Source organism: Equus przewalskii, chromosome 4, assembly GCF_037783145.1.
Source record: "Equus przewalskii isolate Varuska chromosome 4, EquPr2, whole genome shotgun sequence".
Classification (NCBI taxonomy): domain Eukaryota; kingdom Metazoa; phylum Chordata; class Mammalia; order Perissodactyla; family Equidae; genus Equus; species Equus przewalskii.
The window spans coordinates 82,582,563-82,607,836 of record NC_091834.1 but is presented as its reverse complement, the minus strand read 5'-3'; the positions used below and the strand labels follow the sequence as shown (position 1 = coordinate 82,607,836).

At 37.7% G+C, this 25,274-nt stretch overlaps 1 protein-coding gene across 5 annotated transcripts in view; it reads left to right on the top strand.

Annotated features, from left to right (window-relative positions):
* Nucleotides 1-23,054, top strand: part of ZNF800 (zinc finger protein 800) — a 47,856-nt gene extending 24,802 nt beyond the window's left edge. For 3 of the 5 annotated variants that reach the window (XM_070616531.1, XM_070616530.1, XM_070616532.1), the window contains exon 6: nucleotides 16,871-18,070. In XM_070616531.1, coding sequence (XP_070472632.1) covers nucleotides 16,871-17,057 — 187 coding nt within the window. In that variant the 3' untranslated portion in view covers nucleotides 17,058-18,070. The other 2 variants (XM_070616534.1, XM_070616533.1) reach the window with 2 other exon arrangements.
* The last annotated feature ends 2,220 nt before the right edge of the window (nucleotides 23,055-25,274 follow it).

Here is a 25,274-nt window from a genome sequence, read left to right as displayed (position 1 = left end):
TTGAAGCTTAGAGAAGTTCAGTGATTTACTCAAGTTCACATAGCTAGTTAATTACAGAATTGAGACTTGGCACTAGGTCTGCCTACAAAACCTGTACCCTTAATCAGTGCATCTTATATCTGCGCATTTTACTGTTTGCAAAGCACATTCATTACATTACCTTATTGGCACCTTAGTGTAATGATCTGGAGCTAGATTAGTTGATGAAATTTTTGGATCTACAGATTATTTCCTGTGTGACATTGTGCAAGTTACTTAAACATTCTGTGCTCTGTTTACCTCACCTATAAAATGGGCATAATGTTGCTTACCTCGTAGGGTTGTTCAGAGGATAAAATGAAAAATACATGTAAAACACTTAGAATAGCGCCTGGCATATTACAATAAATGTTAGCTATGATTACTATAAGTGATTTTCGTAGCATATCCAAATGTGGGTTTTTTCATGGCCTCTTAAAGTTTAGATGGAAATGTGTACATTAAAAGAAGTTTATTGTTACACATCAGATTTTTAACTGCTGCTTTTGTATTTAATTGAGACGAGAACCAACTATATTATTTGCTATCAATTCTTTTCTAATCAGATATTACTAGTTTATTACTCGCAAATTTTTCATTTATTTTGAAAAAGCTATTAGGTAGTTTTAAGCACATTCATTGTAAGTTAGGCTTTGTTTTTGTGGTTACTTACCAGAATAACCTTTCTGTCTTAAAATTCTTATTAGTATATCTGTCCTATCACATAAATATTTTATTTTTGGTTATGTGCAAAATACTGACACAGAGCAAATATTAATTGAGTAACAGCTGAAATATTTCTATAGAACAAAAGTAGCTATGCAGTACCGTTTGATAGAAGGCATTCGTTTATGGAAAGAGTGGATTCTTGAGGAGAGCACATTTTGGGCTAAGTCAGGAATTTCTTTGGTGAATGTGTCATGAAGAGATAAGAAATCCACTTTTCAAAAGCCTTGCCAGTGGTAGTTATTAGTGGCAGCACTCCAAATTTCAGCTGAGGCCCAAGTACTGTTAATTTATCTGCCGAGAGGGTTTACCCACACACCTGACTGTTCTTGATCTTGTTTTTTAATGAGAAGATGATGATTTTAGAAATTTTAGTGTTTAGGGACTGATAAAATTTGCAACACCAGAGAACCTTTGTCCCTATGTTTGGATGAGCCTTCAAATCCTTGATCTTCAGATCAAGTGCTGGGGTTCCAGCACCTGGGCTGACTTCTTAATGATTCTCATACTCAAATACTTGTGTCAGGTATCTGGAGCATATTCCTGGCACATAAAACATTGTAATGTTTAAGCAATAGAATATGTGGTTGAAAAAATAGCCAAACTGAAATAAAAAAGTCACACTCTGAATACTTGAGCAATAATAACTTACAGTCTATGTGGGTGTTCTGCTCTATAGTATCTGGTAACAGTTTCAATACAAGAATGTGTCTTGATGTTATGTTCAGAGGAGAAATTATTACACCAGAATGAACCCTAAGTGCATAGAACTCAATACAATTCAGGTTTTGAATATTGGTTTTTAATTCCTTTTACCTGTGGGATTATCCTGAAAATAAATTAGCTCTGAAAGATGGAACTGTGGCTCTTAGTCAGACTTTCTTTCTAAGCTATGCAAAAGTACTTTTTAAAAAAGTTGAGACTCTTCTTGGGTAGATTGGTGCTTTGTTAGACCTGAACCCTAGAGTACCTGCTGGTTGTGACCACGAGCTTTTATTTTGGATGGAAGAAAAAGCAAGGAATACTTTTCTTCTAAGAAAAATAGTGAAGTACTAGGAACATTGTGTGCATAAGTGATTAAATTATATAAAAATTTAACTTTAGGGAAAGGATTTTTATGTAGTTTCCTTGAATTCTTGACATACAAGTTGTTAGGGTTGTTTTATATAAGCTTCTGTAGGAGAGTAGCCATGTCATTTTTATGCCTTTTCATCATTAGTTATTGAGCTTGGAATCCAGTGCGCTGGGTGTCTGTAGATGTTTGAGACTTTCTGAGCTTCCTTCTCCTTTCCTTTGAATGGACAGGCTTTGAAGAGGTAAGATAGGCTAATGGGGCTGTCGTAAAGATAGACAAGAACACAGTGAAATTTGTGCATCGTTTTCAATATTTATACCCTCAAGTTAAACTTTCCTCAAAACATTTTCATAATTTTCTAATTTGCCCTTTCTTTACCTGGCATCTTGACTAGTCTACTATTGTTTCTTGTGATTGTAAGAGAACAAAATCAGTTATTTGCTGTGAAATTTGGAACACAAACAGATTTATACACACACAAGAGAAAGAGACTTTTAAATGAGATGGTTTTGTTTCCTGTAACTGCCCTGGATCTCTTTGTAATCTCTTAAGTGCCCGGTTGTAGTGGTGTGAATTCTTGATCTTTAATGTTTAAGATACTTCTTTGAAGGCCCTTCTTTCTAAAGCAGTTAGAGCCAAGTAAGACCCACAGGGCTTGAATTACTAGCCACCACCCAATTTGTCGTGTCATCTAATTGCAGGTGTGTGAGTGCATGTGCACCTATAGGTAAAAGTATTGTGCAACACATTTTTTTTGGTTACAAGCACAGAGTTTTACTTGATCTTTAGCTAGTAAGAAGAGGTTTATTTTATTTATTAGAAGGCCTTATATGAGGAAATAAGGGAGATGGACGTGGCCAGGCCTTATTGGAGTCTAGGAGTAATTGTACAAACTGGCTTCACCATATAGATTTCAACTAGGTGTTAACAGAAACCAGGAAAGATCAGTGCAGCTCTAATGACTGGATACTGCCCTCTTAGCAGCAGAAGTTGCTTCTCTGCTGCTATTAGCCTTTCTCAGACTCTGCTCTTACTTTTTTATTTTAATATAATTACCTCATTCTGTATCTTCTCAATATGGTTATAACTGTCTCATTGCTTCTGCATCTGCCTTCTCTGTGTCTCTCAGCTGCTTTCCCTCTCCATTCATCCTGAGTTCAGACCACTATGAGAGGAAATTCGATTGGTTCAGTTAGGTGCATTCCCTGTTGGGCAAATCTCCTGTGCCAGGCCTCTTCATAGGTTGCTGGCCATAGATTTCTCTTTATAGATGAGCTGCTCTTGGGACAGTTGCTCTCCATTGGTCTTGTCATTGGTGATCATGGCAGCATAGTCAGTGGCATAACACATGGTCCTGGACCCAACAAAAGAAATCTTTTTTTGGGAATCTTTTAAAAGAGGGGTCTCTATAGTCCTAGAATGTACTAATCTTTCTAGTACACATATTTTCTTCATTTTTTAAAAGTGATTGAATTGAAGGTAACCTGTGGGCTTGACTTTTATGTCAATGCAGAGCCAACAGTCCTTTCCATACTGAGAGAATGTGGGAAAGAGTTTTCTGAGCAGCATCTGCAGTTCTTTTTCTGAACTGCCTGGTGCTGTTTCCATCTTTGCTTTGCAGATTCATAGACAGCCTGAAGTTTTCACTCAGAAAGAGCCATTCCATTTCCTGTAGCAGCATATTAGGCTATTGTGTCAGTTGCTGCCATTTTCAAGGCACCCACTATTATGCCGCACAGTTTTGAGTTAGTGATTTAGTGAATTCTTAAGGTATTGCTTCTGCTTTTCTACTTATATTTTCCACATTTGGGCTTACTCTGCAACAGCTGCTTTATATCTTCTCATTCATTCCTCATTGACAGACACTATTGAGTGTCCATCATGTGCCTGGCACCATTCCATTCTTTTGGGGAAACATACGTGGTTAGGCATGGATTTTTAAGAATCATGCAGACCTGAGTTCAAGTCTTGGCTCCTTTACTTACTAGCCATGTAGTTTGGGCAAGTTACTTAATCTTTCTATGTTTCAATTTTCTTGTCTGTAAAATGATAATGTTAGAAACTACCTTATAGGTAGGTTTGTTGTGGGAATTTATAAAAGTTTAATGATATATTGTATATAATGTACTTAACACAATGCCTGGCTCAAGTAAGAGCTCAGTAAATATGTGTTATTACTGTTGGAGTGATCACTAAAATTACTATCAATTTGCTGCTGAAACACTTTGTAGCACTTAGTTTCTGGTTATCTTGCTTTACCATTTGATGTTCGTTGCCTTTTCGTTGGCATTAATCCTACCGTTTAATGAAAAGTCAGATGTAACATCTGTGATAAAGTTAAGATACACAGCAGTTTATTAAGTTAGAACATTATTTCATGGGTCTTTAATCTGCTGCTATTCTTGCAGCACCTTTTGCTAATTGTTCAAGAATTTGTTGAGCTTTTTAATATAATTTTGCTTCTTTGTGATTAAGTCTTATAGAGCATGGTATAGCTTTGAGTAGCAAAACTCAGAGCAGCTTTTGGGTTTTTTGGTTGTTGTTGTTATAACCTTTAGGCTATGGGTACATGAACATATATTTAGTTTACAAGTGAGAATTATGTCTTCTCTTTGTATCACCAATGCCTCACAGTGTACCTAGCCCATAACAGGTGCTAAGAGAATGTTGAAGCGAGGAAAGAAGGAAGGTACTTTACGTTAGTTATCTTCAGGCTTATCATTAGTCCACAATATGTCTTTGCTTTTACTTCTTTTCCTATTACCTCATCTTCTAATCTATATAGCTTTTCTACCTGTGAGTTCCTCATCGTTTCTGTTACTGATGGCTTCTGTTGCTGCCTTCTTTTTGTGAGTCTCATAGCTTCTGCCCTTGCTACTAAGTAATAGTGGCAGATTCAAACTCATGGGAGTGCTGTGTTGACTGTATGCCCTGATAAGTAATCCATAATCACTTATAACTGCATAAGTGTACATTTAGTTATTTTTGGATAATTCCTTTTAAGATTTACCTTTGTTTAATTCATACCTATTGAATTCTATGAAATGCAGCTTACATTTCATTTCATACTCCACTCCCAGATATAAACAAAGCAAATGCACAATTGTTGATTGCCTCTTCTGTCATTTGTGTAATCTTAGGAATTGGAATTGATTACTTATCATTTCATTTATCCAATTCTCACATGGCCTACTTCAAACTTTTATACTATCTGCAAAGCCTCCAACACTATTTTTGCTTCCTTGATGAGAGACAACCTTGCCTATATCATAGCAGAGGGTAGAAGACATTTTCTTATGCCCCCCTTCCACATCACAATGATTTTTGTGTTCTCTGCCTTCCTTGATTCTTTGGAGGAAGATGTGTCCTTCTTTTCCAAGTCCAACACTTTGGCCCTTGCCAATCTCCTTCCCTGGACCTTCCTCTAACACTTCTCCTCTCTTTCCCCCTCACCATCTTCTGCATCCCTTTCCACAACCTTCTTTCCCTCAGCCTACAAAATATGCTCAAATTCTTTTCAGCCAGAAAGTAAACTTCACCTCCATACTACCTTCAGTCTAGTTACTATCATCTATTCCTCCTTCCTTTCACTTCAGACTTCCATGTGCTCTCATACTACTACATTTTAGCACTTATTTCACTACACTAATTGTCTATTTCCTTGTCTTCCTTCTCCATTAGACTGTAAACTCTCAGGAGAGTTGTGTCTTGATCACCATTGATTCTCCAGGGCCTAGGTTAGTTCCTGGTACATAGTAGGCATTCAGTAAATATTTGTTGAATGAGTGAACAGTATAGAACCATGCCTATACCATTCACTTGTGCACTATCTGCAAGTTTTTCCTACCATTACAAGTTCACTTGAAAGGCATCAATGACCATGTAAATGCTAAATCTAGTGGCTTCTCACTTTTCATCATGCTTGACCTCTCTGTGACCCTTAATGCTTACAAATTACCTTTCCCAGATTTTCATAGTCACTTCTAACCTTAGGCCGGTTTCAGCATGGTATTGGATCCAAAAGAAACAGACAAGCCCCAAAACTTTGGAAAATAATGAACCTCTTTACTATTTTACTGAAATCTTCTAAGGAGATAGAAAGGTGCAATTACATAAGCTCAGCAAACTTCATACAAGATCTCCCTACCCATTTCTCTTCTCAAATCCTCATACAGCTTTGGCAGCTTCCCCCAATCTCTTTTCTGTAGCATTTCCCCCAAGATGTTCTGTAAACTTCCTGCCAGAAACCCCTTGTCCACTGCTCCTATCTTCTCATTTTCTTCTAAGAGTAACTCTACTCTTTCTAGTTTAAATCACTTCATCCTCTCTTGGCTTCTTCCAGTTCTTTTCTCTACCCCTTATTCTGCTCAGCATTACAAAAGTCTGGGAGCATTCTTTTGATTTCGTTAGGTTTGCCCTTACCAACTTTCTTTGCATGATTTTACTTAATCTTAAAGATCAGACACCATTTCCTCCAGTGAGTATTTTCTGACTTCGTGGGTTCGGCTAGGTTTCCCCCTTGTGTATTTCTTTAGTTCCCAATCTTTAACTGTACTGAAATGATCTATTTGTGTCTCTCCCCTAGGCTATAAGCATCTTAAGGCTAGAGATCCTGTTTTTTCCTTATATCCCTAGCATCTGGAACATGGTGGATGTTGATAACTATTTATTGAACTGATGCTACTGTGAACTCTGATCCTTCCTCTCCTGCCATTGGCTTTGATTTTTTACCAGGTCTTTAAATATGGATCCAAGTTTCCTTAGTCCTTTTTCTCTTTTTATACTCAGTGATTCCTCCAGTCCCAAAGCATCATTTATCACTTCTGTGAAGATGACCCTAGTCCTATTTTCTAACCTGGCTAGTCTCCTGATTATGAGTCAATTTGTTTTCAAAGTTGCATGTCAAACATCTTTACATGGATGTTTCACCAGTATCTTAAATGTAACAGAAACTCAGTAAACCAGGCTTTTTAAACTTGTTCCCCCTTTACTTTATGTGTACCCTGTCTCAATTATTCATACTCCTACCCTCCCAGTTACCTAGGCTAATTAGAATCCTAGGGAATGCCTTGACCTTTTTCTCTTACACTCTTCACCTAATCGGTGATCAATGCCTGGCCATCCTACCTCTGAATGTTTTTCACTTTTGGCTCCTCCTTGCCTTTTCTACCTTTTGTAGTTTAGCTTGGACTCTTATCTCTTACCTACGCTGTTGCAATAGTCTCTTAAGTAACCTACTCTCTAATCTCTCTTCCATGCTGCTGTCAGAACTATCTTCCTAAAATACAGATCTGTTGTTACTGTATGTTCATAGCTTGACTGACTTACTCATTCTCAGGGCTCAGCTTAAATGTCACTTCTGAATAAAGACAATCTAAAGCATGTCTCTCTTTTTCATTTTCCTTTCCTTATTGTCTTCTAATACATTTTGTAATTATGCTTATATTTGCACATTGATTCGTTTAATGCCTATCTTCCCACTGGAGAGATTTATGTAAGATACTGGGGAGAGTTATATAGACTCTGTGTATAGCAAAATGCTTGGGACATGGTAGTGCTTAAAAAATTTTTGTTGAATGAGTGGATGGATGATAGATAGCTTATCCGTGTAGGCAAACAGGAGATAACAAAGGCAGAGAAGTGACAAGGTCCTAGAATCTTCTTACATGCTCACAAACCTTAGTCTGTATTTCTAGCCTTTCTGAAATAGTAATGGGCTTCTCCCTTCTGCCTTTTGCATTTATTTCCTTGAGGGAGTCAACAATCCCATTAGTGCACATGCACTCTGATGCCGATGTGACTACAGTTGATTTGGGGACATCAGGTGGAGACAGCTAGATTTGTTTACCTGTTACTGATGCTTAGGTGGTGCCCTAGGCATGCAGACAAACAGGTATTTGCCAGGTTGAGTTAACCCAGATTCCTTTTTAGCCTTTTCAGTGATGCAAGGCTTTGTACCACATGTTAATTAAAGTGTTTATTATTTGTAAGACTAGTTGTGTTTGAAATGACGTATTTGTTTGCCTTTTGAAGACTGAAGATTTCAATTTAACAGACTTTTATTAAATAGAAGTTGAAATTGTTTAAAAATATTATTTAGGAACTGATTAGTAATAATAAGCAAATTAAACTTTTTTTTCCCCTGTGGAGCCTGCTCAGGTATCAAAAGTCAAAGAATTTCATGATCATTCTTCAGATCTCACTGTCTTAGGTTGACTTGCTTCATCCCTTCAGTAGACACACTGAGCTCCGGCTTTATGCAAGGCACTGAGTTAGGTGCTAGGGTTATAGAGTTGAGAAATGCAATTCCTCCTCTTAAGTACCATGGAAGAAGGATGCATTATAAGGATACACAGAAGTGGCATATTAAGGCACACTGAGGGGTTGAGGAAGGCTTCTCATAGTTCCTAAATTCATTCTTGAGTTGAATTTTGAAAGAGTTAGCTAGACAGAAAAACTTTCCAGGTGAGTACAGAGATAAGGCAATGGCCAAATCAAGAAAGATCTTGTGTACCAAGGAAGTAATTTGAATCATATTTTCAAGATTGGGGGTAGCTGTTGGAGAATTTTAAGCAGGGGCGTCTGATAGCATTGAGGAGACTGAATTGGAGTTGGGGTGGAGGGTAAGGTTTGTGGTGGGGAAATCAAATAGAAGCCAGTTTCAGAAATCTAAGTGAGGAGTGATTAGGGCCTAAATTGAGGTAATGCCAATGAGACTATGGAGGCAGATGCAGATACTATAATTATTTCAGAAGTGGAATTTTTCAGACATTGGAGATGAAGAAGGAATCTAGTGTGATTCCCAGGTTTGGGCATTGTGATTGGGCAGGTGGATTGTAGCATTCTTCAAGGTAGGGAACACGTGAGGAAGAACACTTTTCCAGGGGGAAATGTTGAATTAAAGTTTAGGCATGCTGAGTTTGAGGTGCTTGTGGGATATCTAACTGGAGATGCTTAGTAGGAGTAGAGTATATAGACTAGAGGTCAGGAGAGACATTGCCCAGGCGCTGGAGATTTAAGAGTCATTAGTGTGCATGTGGTTGTTGAAGCCATAGGTTTCCAAGAGATTACCAGGAAGAATAAATAGTGTCAACATATCATGCTACTTCTCACATTCTTTTGGTTTATTATGCAATTTAGGTCAGTGCCTTCCTATTTCAGTTTTTTATTCAGGAAATGACGTTTGGCTAGCACTGGTTATCACTCTGTCTCCCCTCCTTCCCCCGCCCGCCCCATATATAAAATACGTTATATAACGTGTTTGATATTACTCTAAGAAGTGCTTGATAATTAAATTGTAATAGCATTAGGCAATGTGAACTAATCTATGTGTTGTATTTAGAGGGCTTTTGGGATAAAATCTGTAAGATCTATTTTAAAAGACTATTTCTTTAAAAAGGAAATATCTTATTTTTTAAAATAAAACAATCTATTAGTGTTCTTGGACTGAACAAGATGTGTTTGTTGAGTCCCAAAGCTTTGATCTGCCCAGGAGTTGTTCGTGATTTAGTCCCTATGCCTCTGACCGAGGCAGCAACTATTTCTGAAAAATAGGAGGAAGCCATTTGGGTAAACTAATAAAATCTGAAATAATCCATATGGTAAACTTACGTAATTTAGTATCCATAGCCAGATACTAAGGGGAAAAATGTTACTAAACATTGAACAGATGATTGAAATATGTTAATTTTACTTTGCCAAGCTGCATTTTTAGGACTGGTGAATATTTAAAATAGTTAATAAAAACTAGGTCCTGCATTATCATATATATTTCTGTGGCCCTCGCTGGTTTCTCCAAGTTTCTTTTCGCTTCCTCTGTGAAGGGAGAACCCAACAATAAAACTTTAAATCCTGCCATCTAGATAACCAGTAGAGTGCATGGGGAGATTTTTGTCCACTTGGAGCTGAAATGAATCAGCCTATTTATCCTGCCCAGGCCAGTGGATACTTAGGAGGGTATGCAGAATGACTTTTAAGAACTCAGCCCTTCTTGGGATTGAAATCAATGATTTAATACTGAAAGCATAGGTCTGTACACTGTTCCAGCTATCCAACTTTTGATTAACTTTTAAGATCTGCCTTCAAAGGGAAGAATTCCCTGGAGACTTTGTGTGTGAAGTTTCAATAGATTAAAATTTATTGATGAGTTATACTTTTAAAAACTGAAGTCAATAATAGAAATGCTGACAGACTTGAACTAGAAGAGGATAACTATAATGAAACAACATTTTATTATAATTTCATCATCTGTAGTTAAATGAGGTTTTCTTTTGCTTTGAAAATGGTTTCTTGTTATTTGAACTTTAATCAATAATAGATACTAGCATAAACCTAATATTCATGTCAGCATAACACAAGGCACATCATTGCTGTAGCACAGAATTATTTTAAATCACATATTTTTAATTAATATCTGTTTCAGATCTTCCTTTTTAAATAAATTTGTTTTTAAACATTGATTTTTTTTTTCCCTGGCAAACCTCTAGATACCCATTCTCACTTCAGAAAATCACTAACAGAATATTGTTAAAGGTGATATGTATATTTAGGCGTTTGAAAGATTTCAACAAAAATGAACAGTGGAGCAGAAATTTAGAATATATACTTTATTGAAGACTTCATTTGTTCAATAACCTTTATATTTGTTGATATTCTTTCTTGCCCTATGACATTTTAGAGATAAATTTTGTTTAGAAATTTTTTACAAGATTTATCATTATGTTACCAATAACAACACACACACACATATTCTTTATCCATAAGATAATAAATACCTTGAATTTATATTGTGTATTTTCCTGAAAGTTAAGTGGTTATATATTATTCCTTTAGCTTTACAAGATCACTAGATTACTGAGAGATAAAGGATAGTTTTGGGTTTTGTTTTGACATTTTTTTGATGTAGTAAAACTCAAAGCACTCCATTTCATCAACCAGACCCAATTCACAGACTTAATCAATGGAAAAGTAAAACTGGAACACCTCTTGATTTCCTGCTTTTTTTGTGTATTTTTTTCAGTGTCCTCTTCATGTCCCATTTTTACTAGTCTAAACCTTCTATTGCTCTACTCTTGGCTACTCTGGTTCTGTTAGTATCTTGTGTTTATGAAGATTATGGATGATTTTAGGAGATTCTTGGGCTAGTTTTATGGGAATACAGTGGTGATGTTTTAGCTTTTTCCTGTTTCAGGCTCCATTTTTAAACTTTACTACAAAAATTCTACCTCTTTATGATTACTTTTAATATTTATTCATTTATAAAAATATGTTTTGAGAGTCTACATCTTAGAAGCAATAGTTTGGATATATAAAAAAGGAGGATTAACCAGATTTTTACTTTTGATACAGAATAAAAAGAAAAAGAAACATTGTCAAATTCATAAACACGAATTTTCTTCCCAGACTCTTCTGCTTACTATGCTACTTTTATAGCCTGATGGGAGAAGAGCAGGCGGAATTGTAAATAATTATAATATCATGTTATCTAAGTGCAGAGTTAGGCTTATAGTTATTTTATTTAGCAACCTGGCATTTTGTATATACCTTCTTTTGAGTCATAATTCTGTTGAATTGTAGATAGGGACTCTAGAGATTTAGTATAACCGCATTTTAAAATGGAGAAAATTGAGGTAAGTGATTGCACAAGGTCACACATGTAGTTATTGAAGAAGTCAGGAATAGAGGCCAGCTATCTCTTAAAGATTATTTTAGAGGCCGGCTGAGTGGTGTAGTGGTTAAGTTCACACGCTCTGCTTCAGTGGCCCGGGGTTCGCCAGTTCGGATCCCAGGCATGGGCCTATGCACTGCTCATTGAGCCATGCTGTGGCAGCATCCCCTACACAAAATCGAAGAAGATTGGCACAGATGTTAGCTCAGCAACAGTCTTCCTCAAGCAAAAAAAAAAAAAAAAAAAGGAAGATTGGCAACAATGTTAGTTCAGGGCCAATCTTCCTCACCAAAAAAATAGATTATTTTAGTAGGTAATAACATGTACATATAAAAAATAAAACAGTACAAAGAGGTGTACAGGTGAAAGGTAAGTTTTCTTCCTAATAGATCTCTCAGTTCTCTCATTTTCTTCCTCAGAGTCAAGAAGTTACGAGTTTCTTGGGCATTCAAGAGCTTTTAATGTACATATAACCATATAAATGTGCATATATGCATTACCCTTCACGCAAATGGTATTATACTGTACACTTCTGTACCTTACTTTTTTTCACTTTTTAACAATAGTCTGGAAATTATAGAACTCAGATATTTTTATTCCTTGTTCCATGAACTTTCCATTTTACTGTATTGCCTATCATTTAGACAACCAGTTTTTGTTAATGTGAAGTGACAAAGTATTGAATTCTCCTTTGTTTCTGGCATATCATATTGAGTACCTCATGTGCAACATAATGTATTTCACATTTCTTTCGTGGCTTACAGTAAATAATGATAACTAATATTAATAAGTGTAACTCGTGTTGAGTTCAGGTCATCTTGATACTTGTAATGTCAGAGACAATCTTTTGTGCCATTTTTTTAGATGACTGATCTATCTCATCCTTTACATTTTAAGTTATTTTCATTCTTTAATTCTTTTAACTCTTTAATTACATTTATCCTTAGTGTTGAATCCATGAGCTAATTAGGAAAATCCCTTTTGGCTCTTCATAATCTTGCTACCATTTTGTTTTTGAGATTTTGATTCTTTTTAAATTTCGGTTTTGTTTGCCAAAATACTGCATTCCCCAGTGTTCCCCGTCTGTAATGTAAATCTCTTGGAAGAGATGATCTTCAAGTTACTGCTCAGCTCTAGAATATATATAGTTTTATATCTTACTTGAGTAGATAATGTCAGTTGTAGCCCTTTCCGTCTCTAATCATGCTTACCTTCATTTCCAGCTCTGCTTAAATTCTTTCTCATAGAATGTAAAGTTATTTTGAAAACAGGAGCAGCATCTGAATCCTTAGAATAGTAGGATGGTCATGGAATTGGGATGCAATAATTGAAAAATCCAGGGGTGGAGATATGATGATGGGGAATTCAGCACTCAAAAATGACATTACAGATCTAACAAATACATAATTGACAAGTCAAAACTTTTTGTGTGAAAAGTAGTACAGAAAGGAATGATTCAGATGTGTCAGTCGGTCACTCCAGCAACAATAAGCATTGTCAGCCTTCCCTTCTCTATCTGTCCGGAGATGAGTTATTCCTTTAAGAATGGTGAAATAGATTTGGGAAAACAGTGGAGAAATTGCCATAGCTCTTTCTGGTGTTTGTTAAAGTGCAGATTATGCTGCATTTTTGAAGCTGGTGGTCTCAGAACCACACTTTGAGGACAGTCATAGATAGTAAACATTGTGGGAGTTCAGAAAATAGATCATTTCAGACTGCAGTAATCAGAGACAGCTTACTAGAATAGCTTTGGTCTGGGTCTTGAGGGATGGGCAGCGTTTGAATAGATGAGAAGAAGGAGAAAACATTTTTAATGGGTGAAATGCCAAGAACAAAAGCACAGAGGTGGGAACTAATAGTGTATGTTAGGGGAGTGAAAAGCACAGAGGTGGAAAATAGTGAACGTTGGGGAGTGGAGAATCAAAATAGTTTGGCACAAGGGTTCTTAAATATAGTCTATGAAGGAGAATTGAGGTGGTGCTTCTGTCAAACGATATCACTCACTCCAGAGTTTGGAAAAAATGGGTGCTATGCCATTTGTCTTCAGCTTGCAACTGGATGCCTCAGTGCATCAAGCTTCACGTTTTCATGTTCTCTCCGATGTCACCAAAGAAGAATTCCATTTTAGAACACTTTTTGGAAACTGGAAAGACTATCAACAGCTTCAAAATAATCTGGCTCTCTAATAAATACTCAAATGGAGGAAAAAGTGATAGCACTCTGAGGAGAGATGTGCACCTGTGATGTCAGGCCCACATCATGGCTTTCTTGCTTTGATGAGGAGAGTAAAACCACATGTCATTGTGTCTCATTACTTTCCATATCAGCAGCTGTCACCACCTTTCCAAGAGGTATTGCCGAGAAATAGGACCAGAATATGTTTCTTTCTACCAGACAGAAGTTTACTGCGTTTTCAGAGGTCTTAATTGAACTTGAAGGCAGAGGAAATATTGGGACTTAACTCTAACTTGAAAGTTTTGGAGGAATTTAGTTCCAGAACACAGGCTACCTTAACCTGACAGAGCATTCTATGGAATTCTGCTCTGGTTTTGTGTACCTTTGTGAGTCAAGGATTTCAGTGCTTGTTGCCATGGAGAAAAAAGTTGGCATTGATTATCAAAGATGATGTATGCATTGCTATGTCAAAGACCATATCACAATTTCATCTCAAGTCAAATCTCATTGAGATATACTACTGAGCAGTTAGAATTTTTTATATTAATTTTTTAAGGAAGTCACCTTTTCTTTCATGAAAAGTAACAATGTGAGGGAGGCGAAATCCTTTGTAAATATTGTTTTTTATATATTGCTTATGTTCAGGAAATCAGTTTCCAGTGCAGTGAGAGAAAGTATGTGGTGTATGCATTTCTGTGCATGTGTCTGGAGGAAAAAGTCCATATCTTTAATCAGAATCTCAGACTGGTCTTTGACTCTCCTGAAAGGTTGAGAACAAAATAATTTAGCTAGTGTGGAGGCAATGGGATGCTTTGGATGGATTTGAGCAGAGGAATGACAGGAAATTAGAAAGCTCATCTGAAGAATATGAGCAGGAAAGCTTTGGCAGGACTGCAGGGTGATTTAGGGATTCAGGTTGCCCGGGGTCTGAGTTATCTTAATAATCTGAAGCTAATTGTCTACATAGAGATTCTCAAAGGTAGAAACCTCATGTTATCTTTTTTATTTTCTGGTGAGGAGGATTCACTCTGAGCTAACACCTGTGACCAATCTTCCTCTTTTTTTCCCTGAGGAAGATTGTCCCTGAGCTAGCATCTGTGCCAATCTTCCTCTATTTTGTATGTGGGATGCCACTACAGCATGGCTTGATGAGCCCCGTGTAGGTCCATGCCTGAGATCTGAACCCGTGAACTCCAGGCTGCTAAAGCAGAGTGCGTGAACTTAACCACTAGGCCACTGGGCTGTCCCCTATCTTTTTTGTTCTGAGCACAGTGCCTGAAACATATTAGGGACTCAAAAATGTCAGATTAAATTAAAGTTGCTGTATGGATAATGAAAGTTGGACTCTAGCACCCAAAATAAATGCTCCTCTGTCGTATCTGTACTTAATCCTGTTATGTTAAATCATTTGGTGAAAAATAAGGTTTTTGGAGAGAGAATACTTTATGAAAAGCTCCTACAACCAACCTTTTTGCTTTGGAGCACTTGGTTAACACAGACTTTTGGCCTCTTAGGATTTGTTCTCTTTGTAAATTTTATTTCTGATAATTTTTTAATAAAGGTGTGCCTCTAGACATGATAATTTTATCCACTACCTTCAGGGGGAAGGAAACTTGCAGGATGGTGTGACTGACTGAGTCATCAATTTAAACAACATTCCAATAAACATCTAAACTTGGATTTGCTCATGATTATGTAAAATCAACCTGACAACTCTGAGGTCACTTTGGCTTAAAATATCATTGGAAATTATAATGGATCTTCCATCAATTTAATAACAAAGTCCTGGAACCCTGCCCTTATGTTATATTAGTAAAATTTTATTGTCATCTTTATGCATTTTCCTGGAACAAGGTTTAGCAAAGCAGACTCCATAGGTATTAACAACTACTAAAAATTTAAATTTATGATTGGAATACCAAGATGTTAAGTTTAGACTCTAGTTTATTGTAATATTTTAGTCTTGCTCGAAGTTCTTTCAAGTTAAAAAGAAAATTATTGAGTACATTACTGAAACATTGGTATTCTCTAAAACATTTGTTCCAAAATTATGGTAATTTTTTGTTTTTTTTAAGCAAACTTTGTGTTCCCAAGTCTGTGGAGATTACAAGTCAAATTAGGTTTGTTAGAAGCCCAGAAAGTGTTTTTTTTTTCTGAAGTAGAAATGATTAATAGAGTAAAATAAGGTATAATTTCACAAAAGACAGTGGTTTTAACTGCATGATGTTTTAAGGAATAAACTGCTCTGTAATACTGTGATTTACTCAGAACCTGTGAGGAAGATAAATTACTTCTGTGGACCATTCATTCATTCCTAAAATCTTTTGATGTCCACCACTTTGCTACACAATATTACACAAATTATTTTCATAAATTTGAACTGGGAGAAAGAATGGGTATGTAAGAATGGAATAAAATTCCTTTTATTAAATTAACTTGTATTTTTAATTATAAAAATAAAATATGCTTATTGTATACATTTTGGGAAATATATAAAGATTACCTGCAGCTTCATCACCTGGAGATAACCACTTAACATTTTAATGTGTTTTTCTCCATTATTTTATACATGTGTGGTGTGCTGTGTGTGTACACATGTACACACATAAATATACACACACACACTACAATTGGGGATGAAACTGATTTTTTTCATTGCATCTAGTATAAATACTTTTCCATATGATTAGGTTTTATTTCCCAGCATTATTTTAATAGTAGGTTAGTATCCACTATAAGAAAAAGACTATAACCAATGCCTTATTGGAGGTTCTAGGATATTTCCAGGTTTTTTTTCTTTTTCTGTCAGTTTCTTTGCCTTTTGTTGTGTTGTTTTTTGCTATTCTACATACTGCACTCAACACCCTGTATGAAAATTTTGTATGTATTCATAATTATTCCTTGAAGATTCTAAACCTAGAATTTCTGGGTCAGAGTACTTAAAAATGCAAGAGTTTTGATACATTTTCCTAAATTGATAAAAAATGTTGGATGAGACTTCAACTGGATGCCGTTTTCCTCTCATGAACACAGGTTTATCTCCTATGTCTGTGTGGCCGACAACCAACCTGTCGGGCGGAAACGGCACCGCGCTGCGTGTGGGCTCGCGGCTCTTTGATTAGCTGGGAGGCGCCGGCGCGTTTGTCCGTTTCTAACCGGCGTGTCTTTGTCTCTCTTCTGGGGACCGCTGCCGCCCGTGCGGGCCGAAGCCTCGGGAAGCCGTCGCCCCGCAGCGCCGCCGCCCTGCGCTCGGCCGCCCCGGGGAGCCGCTGCCCGCCCGCGGGCGCCGTCACCACGCGCCAGGCCGCCGCCAGCTGCCGAGCCAAGCTCCGCGGCGGCGCCGCCCGGGAGCGCCAGCACGCCACCCGCGGCCTCGGGAAGCCCGCGGCCCCGTGAGCGCCGCCGCCCGGCCGCGGCGGGACGACGCCAGCGCCCCGCACAGCCCCGAGTACCTCAGGCGCCTCGCCGCGTCCCGCCCTCCTCCACGCCGCCCTCCCCGAGCCCGCGGAGTCCGCGCCGTCGTCCGCGGACTCCCGGTGTGCGCAGCTCTTCGCGGACCTCCCCTCAGCGCCTTGATTTCACTGAGTCTGGTCCGCCCCAGAGCTCTTTCCCACGCAGCCCCTCAGGAGGACCGTGTGCCTTAGGGCCGGCGGGTGGGGAGGGTGGCCTCCTTGCTGGTCGTTGCTACTCGCAGAGCATTGCTTTCCTCAGCCTGCCTGCCAAAATCCCGGCTTGTTTGAGAATCTTGCCACTCAAACAAGGAGGACAAAACCATCCCCCTTCCCTCCGCCTTGTAATTTACCGACTTCCTAGTCAGTTTCTTTCATATTCTTCACCTCAAACCCGACCATCAACACGCTATTTACTCCACTCGCTAATTCTGCTGCGATCTGCCAGAAGATTGTTTTCATAACTGTACAAATCCCCAGTGACTATGGGGTGATTGACACAACCTGGAGTTGTGTAATGCACAACTGTGGTTGAGCTTGAACCCCAACATCCAGTTCCCTCCTTGTATCTTCGTCTCCAGTGACCACTTCTTACCTTCGCAGTCAGTCCTTGCTCCCACAGTTCCAGACTGCCGTCCCAGGGGATCCACCGCTGGGTTTGCACTGAGGACATGCTTTTCCCTGTCGGCGACTGAGCACTGCTGGTGTTAGTGATGACCCGTTTCTGTGCGACACTGGACTCCTCTAATGAGCACCTTTGTTGTGGGGACTCCTCAGCAGCCTGGCAGAAACTTTCTTAGAAACGTGCTGCATGCGGTCTAAGGCTCTTCTTGCCCAATCCCCTTCTCCTTTCTTAGGTGTCAGACTTGCATTATAGTTTGAAGGCCTCCCCTTCGCTGCTCCTGATTCCTTCCCTTATCCTCTACAGATGTTCCCTCAATAAAACTCTTGCAAGTTGAACCCGGCCTTGGTGTCTGCTTCTAGGAGGACCTGAGCTAGTACATTATCAGACATTCCACTCTGATCACCATCTTCCTATCCTTCTGGATCCTTTGTTCACTGACAGCTAATTCACTAAACTCATTTTCCCCCTCTATTTATTAGCCTCTGTCCTGGATTCACTTCCTTGTCTAGCCTAGATCCCACAGTCCATCGTTGTAATCACTCTCCTTGAAATACATTGCTCTGAGCTGTCTTAAACCTCAATTTCTTCTAATTTACTTTCCTGGCAAAATCCCAACTCTGGATGAACCTTACCATCTGCCTTCCATGGGCCTGACTGGGACAATTGAACTTTAAAAAAAAAAAAAAAATCACACAATACAGCAACTAGTTTTGCTTTCAATCCATTATTTCAAACCTCAAGTTGGTGCTGTTGTTCCTACTATAGTCTGAGCTTCCCACTTCTGAAACAACTGTTTATATCCTTTCATCTCTCTCAAAATTCTCTGATTCCCCTCCTCCCTGTTTACTTCAGATTTCCCTTGGAAAATAGAAGATAGTACATACACACTTCCTTGTCTTCCCACCACAAGACCCCCCAACCCAGCAACCTTGGTAACCATCCTCTTCCTTTTTGTGACAATGGAGGAAGTTTCAAAGGCCAGCCTCTCCTCTTGTGCTCTGGATCCCACCCTTTCTTGCCTTTTCAAGGACTTTCTCCTTAGGTTTTCCCCTTTCTTCTATTGCACCACCATCAAGCTCTGTCTTGAGTGGATCATTCTCATCAGCTCACAAACATGCTCCAGCGTTCCCTGTCTTAACCAAACCTTCCATTGTGCACATCTTTTCCATCTGTTAGCCATTTCTCAACTCTGCTTCACAACCAAACTTCTTTATGCAGTTATCCTTATATGTTGCCTCCATTTTCTAATCTTCTATTCACTTTTCAATCCACAATGTGATTTGTCCACCACCACCACTGAAAGTGCCCTTCTTAAGGTCACCAGTCACTTCCATATTACTCTATCCAACAGGATACTTTTCTGTCCTCACCTTGACCGCTCTCTGCTTCTTTAAATGTTCTCTCTTCATATCCAAGACACTATTCCTTCTTGTTTTTCCTCTTGCTTCACGGATCACTCCTCAGTGGTGTTCTCCATCTCCTTCTGCTTGACTTTAAAAAGTTGAGGTTTCTCACCTCCATTTCGGTCCCTCTTTTCTTTCTATGTTCTTTCCCAGAACCATCTTACAATTTCCATGGATTTAAGTACCATCTTTATGCTAATAAGTTTCAAGTTGACCTTTCCTCTAAGTTCTAGACTCACATATCTAATTGCTTGCTTAATATATTCCTTTGGATGACTCAGATCTTTCAACTTTTATCCAAAATCTAATTTTTCATTCTTACCCCAAAGCTGTGTGCCCCATCTTTCCTGTTACAGTAAATAGCACCACCATCCAACCAATTGCTCAAGTCAGAAGCCCAGGAGTCATTCTTGATTCTTTTTGTGACCTCTCCCCTACATCAAATAGACCAGTATAATCTATCAGTTTTTTATGTTTTTGAGGAAGATTGGCCCTGAGCTAACATCTGTGCCCATCTTCCTCCATTTTATATGTGGGACATCTGCCTAAGTCTGCGCCTGGGATCTGAACCAGCGAACCCTGGGCTGCTGAAGCAGAGTGCACGAACTTAACCCTTACACCACCGGACTGGCCCCTTAATCTGTCAGTTTTGTCCCCAAAATATATCTTTAATCCATCTGCTTCTTTCCATTTTCAATGCAATCACTTAATCTTTTTTATTTTTTGAGGAAGATTAGCCCTGAGCTAACATCTGCTGCCAATCCTCCTCTTTTTGCTGGGGAAGACTGGCCCTGAGCTAACATCCATTGCCAATCTTCCTCTACTTTATATGTGGGACACCTACCACAGCATGGCTTTCCAAGTGGTGCCATGTCTGCACCCGGGATCCCAACTGGTGAACCCCAGGCCACTGAAGCGGAATGTGCACACTGCCCGGTTGGCCCGCAATCACTTAATCTTAATCAATGTTTTTTCCTTACCTGATTATTCTGACAGCTAGTCCTACCTGGTCTCTGCTCCCACTCTTGACCCACAACCCACTTCAATACATTTTTGATAGCGTACCAACAATGACCTTGCTTATAAATTGAAGTGAGTAAATTGTTGCTCATAGGATAAAATCTAAACCCCTACCAGGGCTCACAGAGCCCTGCGCGATCTGACCCTTACCTGTCTCTCCAACCCCATCTATGCTCCTTTCTTTATTGCCCACTCTAATACAGCCACACTAGTTCCTCCAACAAGCCAAGATCTTATCTGCACTTCGGGGGTTTAGTAAATGCTGTTAACTCTGCTTAAGCTGCGCTCCTTGTCTGTTCTTTCCCCCACCACAACCATGTCCTTTGGATAACTACTTAAGTACAACATCTTATGAAAGCCCTGCCCAGAGCATTGGTTGAAAGTAGTCCTCACCTCTCTCCTCCCATTTGCTATCTCAGTTCTTTCCTTCCTTAATCCTTTACCTCAACTTGTAACTTTATATATTTGTTTATTTAGTTTTTATGTGTGTCCATTTCCCATACTGGAATGAATGAGGGAAGAGATAGTCTGGATGTCTAGATTCTTTGACATTGTATTCCCAGCCCCTAGCACAACACTTGACACTTATTGGGTGCATAATAAATATCTGTTGAAAGAATGAACACATTTGCTATTTTTTCTGTTGGAAGTTCACTTTTTATTGATTTGTAAGAGCTCATTATATATTAAAAGCACTAACCATTTGTTTATTCTATATGCTGCAGACATTTTGCCCCTTGTCATATATGTACCAGTTTAAATCATGATGCCTTTGATATACAGAAATATTACATTTTTCACTTATATAAATCTATCTTTTCTTTCATGATTTCTGCTTTTGGTGATATGTTTAAAAAAAGTTTTCTCCATCTCAGTGTTGTATAAGTATTTGTCTATGTTTTCTTTTAATTTTTTTAGATTTAAATCTTTACTCCAAATGGAATTTATTTTTGATATAGATGTGATTAAGGCTCTAAATATTTATTTAGTTGTTGAATCATCATTTACTGAAAACTCCCTCTTCCACTGTTTTGAAAATTCCAGTGATCAAATATTAAATTCTTACATATACTTGGAGTGGTTTCTGGATTTATTGTTTCTTTCTTTTTTGGTGTTATTCTCTATTTCTGAACCATCGTCTTTTAATTGTTGTCATTTTATAATTTGCTTTATTGTATGTTAGATTTTTAATGGGGTCAACATTACTCTTCTTTTTAAAAATATTTTCAGCTATACTGAAATCTATATTATATTTTCAGGTAAACTTTAGTAATATTTTGGTCAAGTTCCAAAAGAAATTCTGTTGGCATTTTGTTTAGAATTGCTTTAATGTTATAGATTAATTGGAGGAGAATTGCCATCTTTGCAATGTTAATTTTTCCATTCAGGAACTTGTCACATGTCAAGATTATTGAAGGCTTCCTATATATTCTTCAGTAATTTTGTAGGTCTTGCATTCTTCTTGTTAATTATATTATTAGATATTTCATATCTTTGTTGGGATCATTTTCTCATTATGTTTTATAACTGGTTGCTCCCTGTGGGGTCAAGCTATTGATTTTTGTATTTGGTAACTTTTCTGAACTCTTTCACTAATCCTCCTAGTTGATTCTCTTGTAAGTGAATGATCATTTAAAGTGTAATTAATGATAATTTTCTCTCTTCCTTTACAATATTTATACCTCATGTATTAAATAAATGATAATATTAATTTTTCTCCTATTCCTGACATTTTAGAAATGCCATTAATATTTTACAAGTTTTCAGTGTTAGCTGTTGGACTGAAATGGAGGGCTTTATCAGGTTAAGGAAGTGGTTTCCTGGTGCAAGTATACTAAGCATTTTATTGGAAGTTGTTGTTGAATTATATTAAACATATTCTGTACAACTACAGATGATCATATGGTTTTACTCCCTTGACCTATTACTACAATAAATTATATTAATAGATTTCTCAATATGAGATTTTTTCTGCATGAGATGCATCCTACTTCATCATAGTGGGTTTTTTCCTCTTTCAGTATAATAATGTTGAATTCACCTCCTTACATTTTATTTAGGATAATTGCATTTATATTCATGAATAAGATTGGACTGTGGTTTTACATTTTTAAATTCTATCTCTGGTTCTAAGCTCCAGGTTAGCATAGAGTATAGGAATTGCCTAATATTTGAAGGTTTTGAGGAACCTCATCCATAGCACTGTTTAGGCTCCAATCTTTATTTCAGAGTAGGTGAGTGGAAGATAAATCTCTGCAAACGTTAAAATTTTCTTCTATGATTTTGGCCTAGATAGGTTAACTACCAATTGCTGAGTGTCAACTTAAATAATATTTTAAAAGAAAATCATGTATTTTCATAGAATTTTAAAATTTGTTAGACTGCTACATATAATTAGCTTATAATTAAAAATATTTTTCTTTGTAGTTATAGCTCCTTTCTTACGTCTAATATTTTTAGATGCATTTTCCTTTCTTTTATTAGACTTGCTAGTCTTTTAAAGGAACCAACACTTAGCTATCTTATAAATTCTATTTTTTTATTTTCTACATCATTAATGTAACTTTTACTCTTTATTAATTCCATCTTTATTCTTTTCTTGAGTTTATTTTGCTGTTTTCTGAATGTTTCTTTGTAATTCATGACTTAGTTCATTTATTTTTATTTCTTTCTTATTTAATAATAGGACGCAAAAGACTATAAATTTACTTCTGAGCACAGCTTTGACTGCATCTCAAAAGTTTTGGTATGTAGTCTCTTAATTGTTGCTATTTTAAAGTGATGGATGGTAATTGCTGTTTTTATTCCATTTTTGACTGGTGTTGTTTAGGATAGTGTTGTGAAGTTTTTGTTGTTATTCCTGATTTCATTTTAATAAAGAATAAGTTTATTAATATTTATGTTGCTATTTTAATAAAGAGCTAATTTTGTTTGGAAAAAATGAAGTTATCTGTGAAGTGGTCTTATCTAAAGTTATATGCAAGCATTACCTAAGAGTTCCTTGTTACAGGACCCTACAAATAGTGCCAACTAGTGGTGACTGTACTAGTTGCTGACAGTAGGGGTTTGGCATACCACTAATACCAATAATTTACTGGAATTGTGATTTCTATATAATGTCCTAGTTACTCAGATAAAAGGCAAGAAAGAGTTTTTTGTTGTTGTTGTTTGTTTATTGCATCAAAAATCCTCGGGTAATATGGAACTTAGATGATCATATAATAATTAGAAAAACTCGTTATCAAAATTTACAAGCTCAGGAAGGATTTGAAAATTGTGAACAAAGACTTTGTCACAAAAATTTGGCATTAGAACAATTTTTCTTTTAGACTTGGAAAAAATAGTTTTTAAAATATTTATTTTTATAATTATAAATGTAATTCATGTACATAAATAAAATAAAAATTACCTATAATTCTACCACCCAGAAAAAAAGCACTGTTAACATTTCCTTATATTTCCTTCTAGGTCTGTTTCTGTACATCACTTTCTTTCTTTTTGATAGAATTGGGCTCATATTCTTTTGCATCCTAGTTTTGTTTCTTCACTTATTTTTTGTGAGTCTTTCCCTATGACATAAGGGAGTGGAGATGGTTGGGAATTAATTTATTAGAGTATTAGTAGTATAAGGATTGGGCTCTTCCTGCTGTGGTTTCTACAGCCCAGACTGCTTGCTTTCCAAGGTTGGTCCTTGAAGACTCCCCTGATAATCTTCCCTTTAATTCCTTTGTTCCTTAAATTAATTATAAGTAGTTTCTGTCACTTGCACTCAAGAACACTGACTGATACAGTGATTTTGTTTTATTTGATTGACAGTGTTTTCAGAATTCTTGTACCAAGAGATATATTATGCATGAATGTGCAGGCACACACATGCAGACACAGACACACACAAGTGTTGGAAATATCACCTACTTTATTTGCCTATTTGGAGGTTCATAGACTACATTCTTATATTAAAGGCTCTGAGAATTTCTGAATTAAAGAAAAAAATTTGCTCTAAAAATATGTTTCAAAAATTTTATTAAAGAATCCTTTTTTTGTAGGGGAACTGTTAATACTTTTTCTAAAATTTCAAGAAACACTAATTTTGTTTATTAGCTCAGCAACATCTTAATGGCCCTTTCTTTTGGCTTCCACATGTAAGTATTAATTGAATTGGTATTGATAGTATAACTCTCAATTGATTTAGCATATAGAATTAGTTTATTTTCTGGTGCCTCTTATTGTTGTGTACTGAGAAGTTAGTCCCAGTGAGGCCTGAGGACCTGATCTCAGGACTGCCCTCAGACCCAGGTGACAGAGGCCCCTGCTGTGAGCCCCATGCTTTACGGGGCCCTGCTCTGACCTTCCTTTGGTCGCTCTTCCTCTGCCAGGGTGAAGAGTCTAAGGAGCTAAGGGAATATGCCCACCTGGACCCTGAGTGCTCTTCTTTAGACTACATTTGTGGTGCCTGGACCCAGAATTCTCAATTCAAACAGTCTCACCTCCTGCAGCCTCTTCAGGGCCATCCTATCGTGTCATCAGTTGAGCACCTCTAGGCCCAAACCATGGCCAAAGGATGGCGATTTGCAGGAGTGTGGACATAGCTTAGTTCTGCAGGCTGGAGCATCCTCACAGGTGCATTTGAGGACCCTCACAGTCTGAGATGCAGCTAGGGGTATGGGATAGGGACCAGTATGACTAGGGCACCATATTCCAGCGTGGGACTTTGAGGAATCCAAGAATTATTCACTTGAATGTGGCCTTCTAGGAAATTATGAAGGTGTATTTGTGAGCATAGAACAATAGAACTCATTTAGTAGTTTCTTGGCTTAGTTTGTAACTTTGAAAATATTTGGATGTATGACACATAAGCCTCTATTTTACTCTTGTCCTGGCCCCTGCAAATATTAGGGATGAGATCGGTGTTTGGAAGGCTAGAAGAGAAAGTTGCAATCCTGGGGACAGTGACACACTGGGGAGTCTTGGGGCCTCAGAGGAGAGTCGCAGGAGAGTGATAGAACCCTGGTTGCTGTCACATTCAGCCTGATGGAGCCCTAAAGCTTGGCGTGATGCACCAGAGCCTTCTGTCTTTGAATGAACCACAAACTGGACAATGAATATCTCAGCTGTG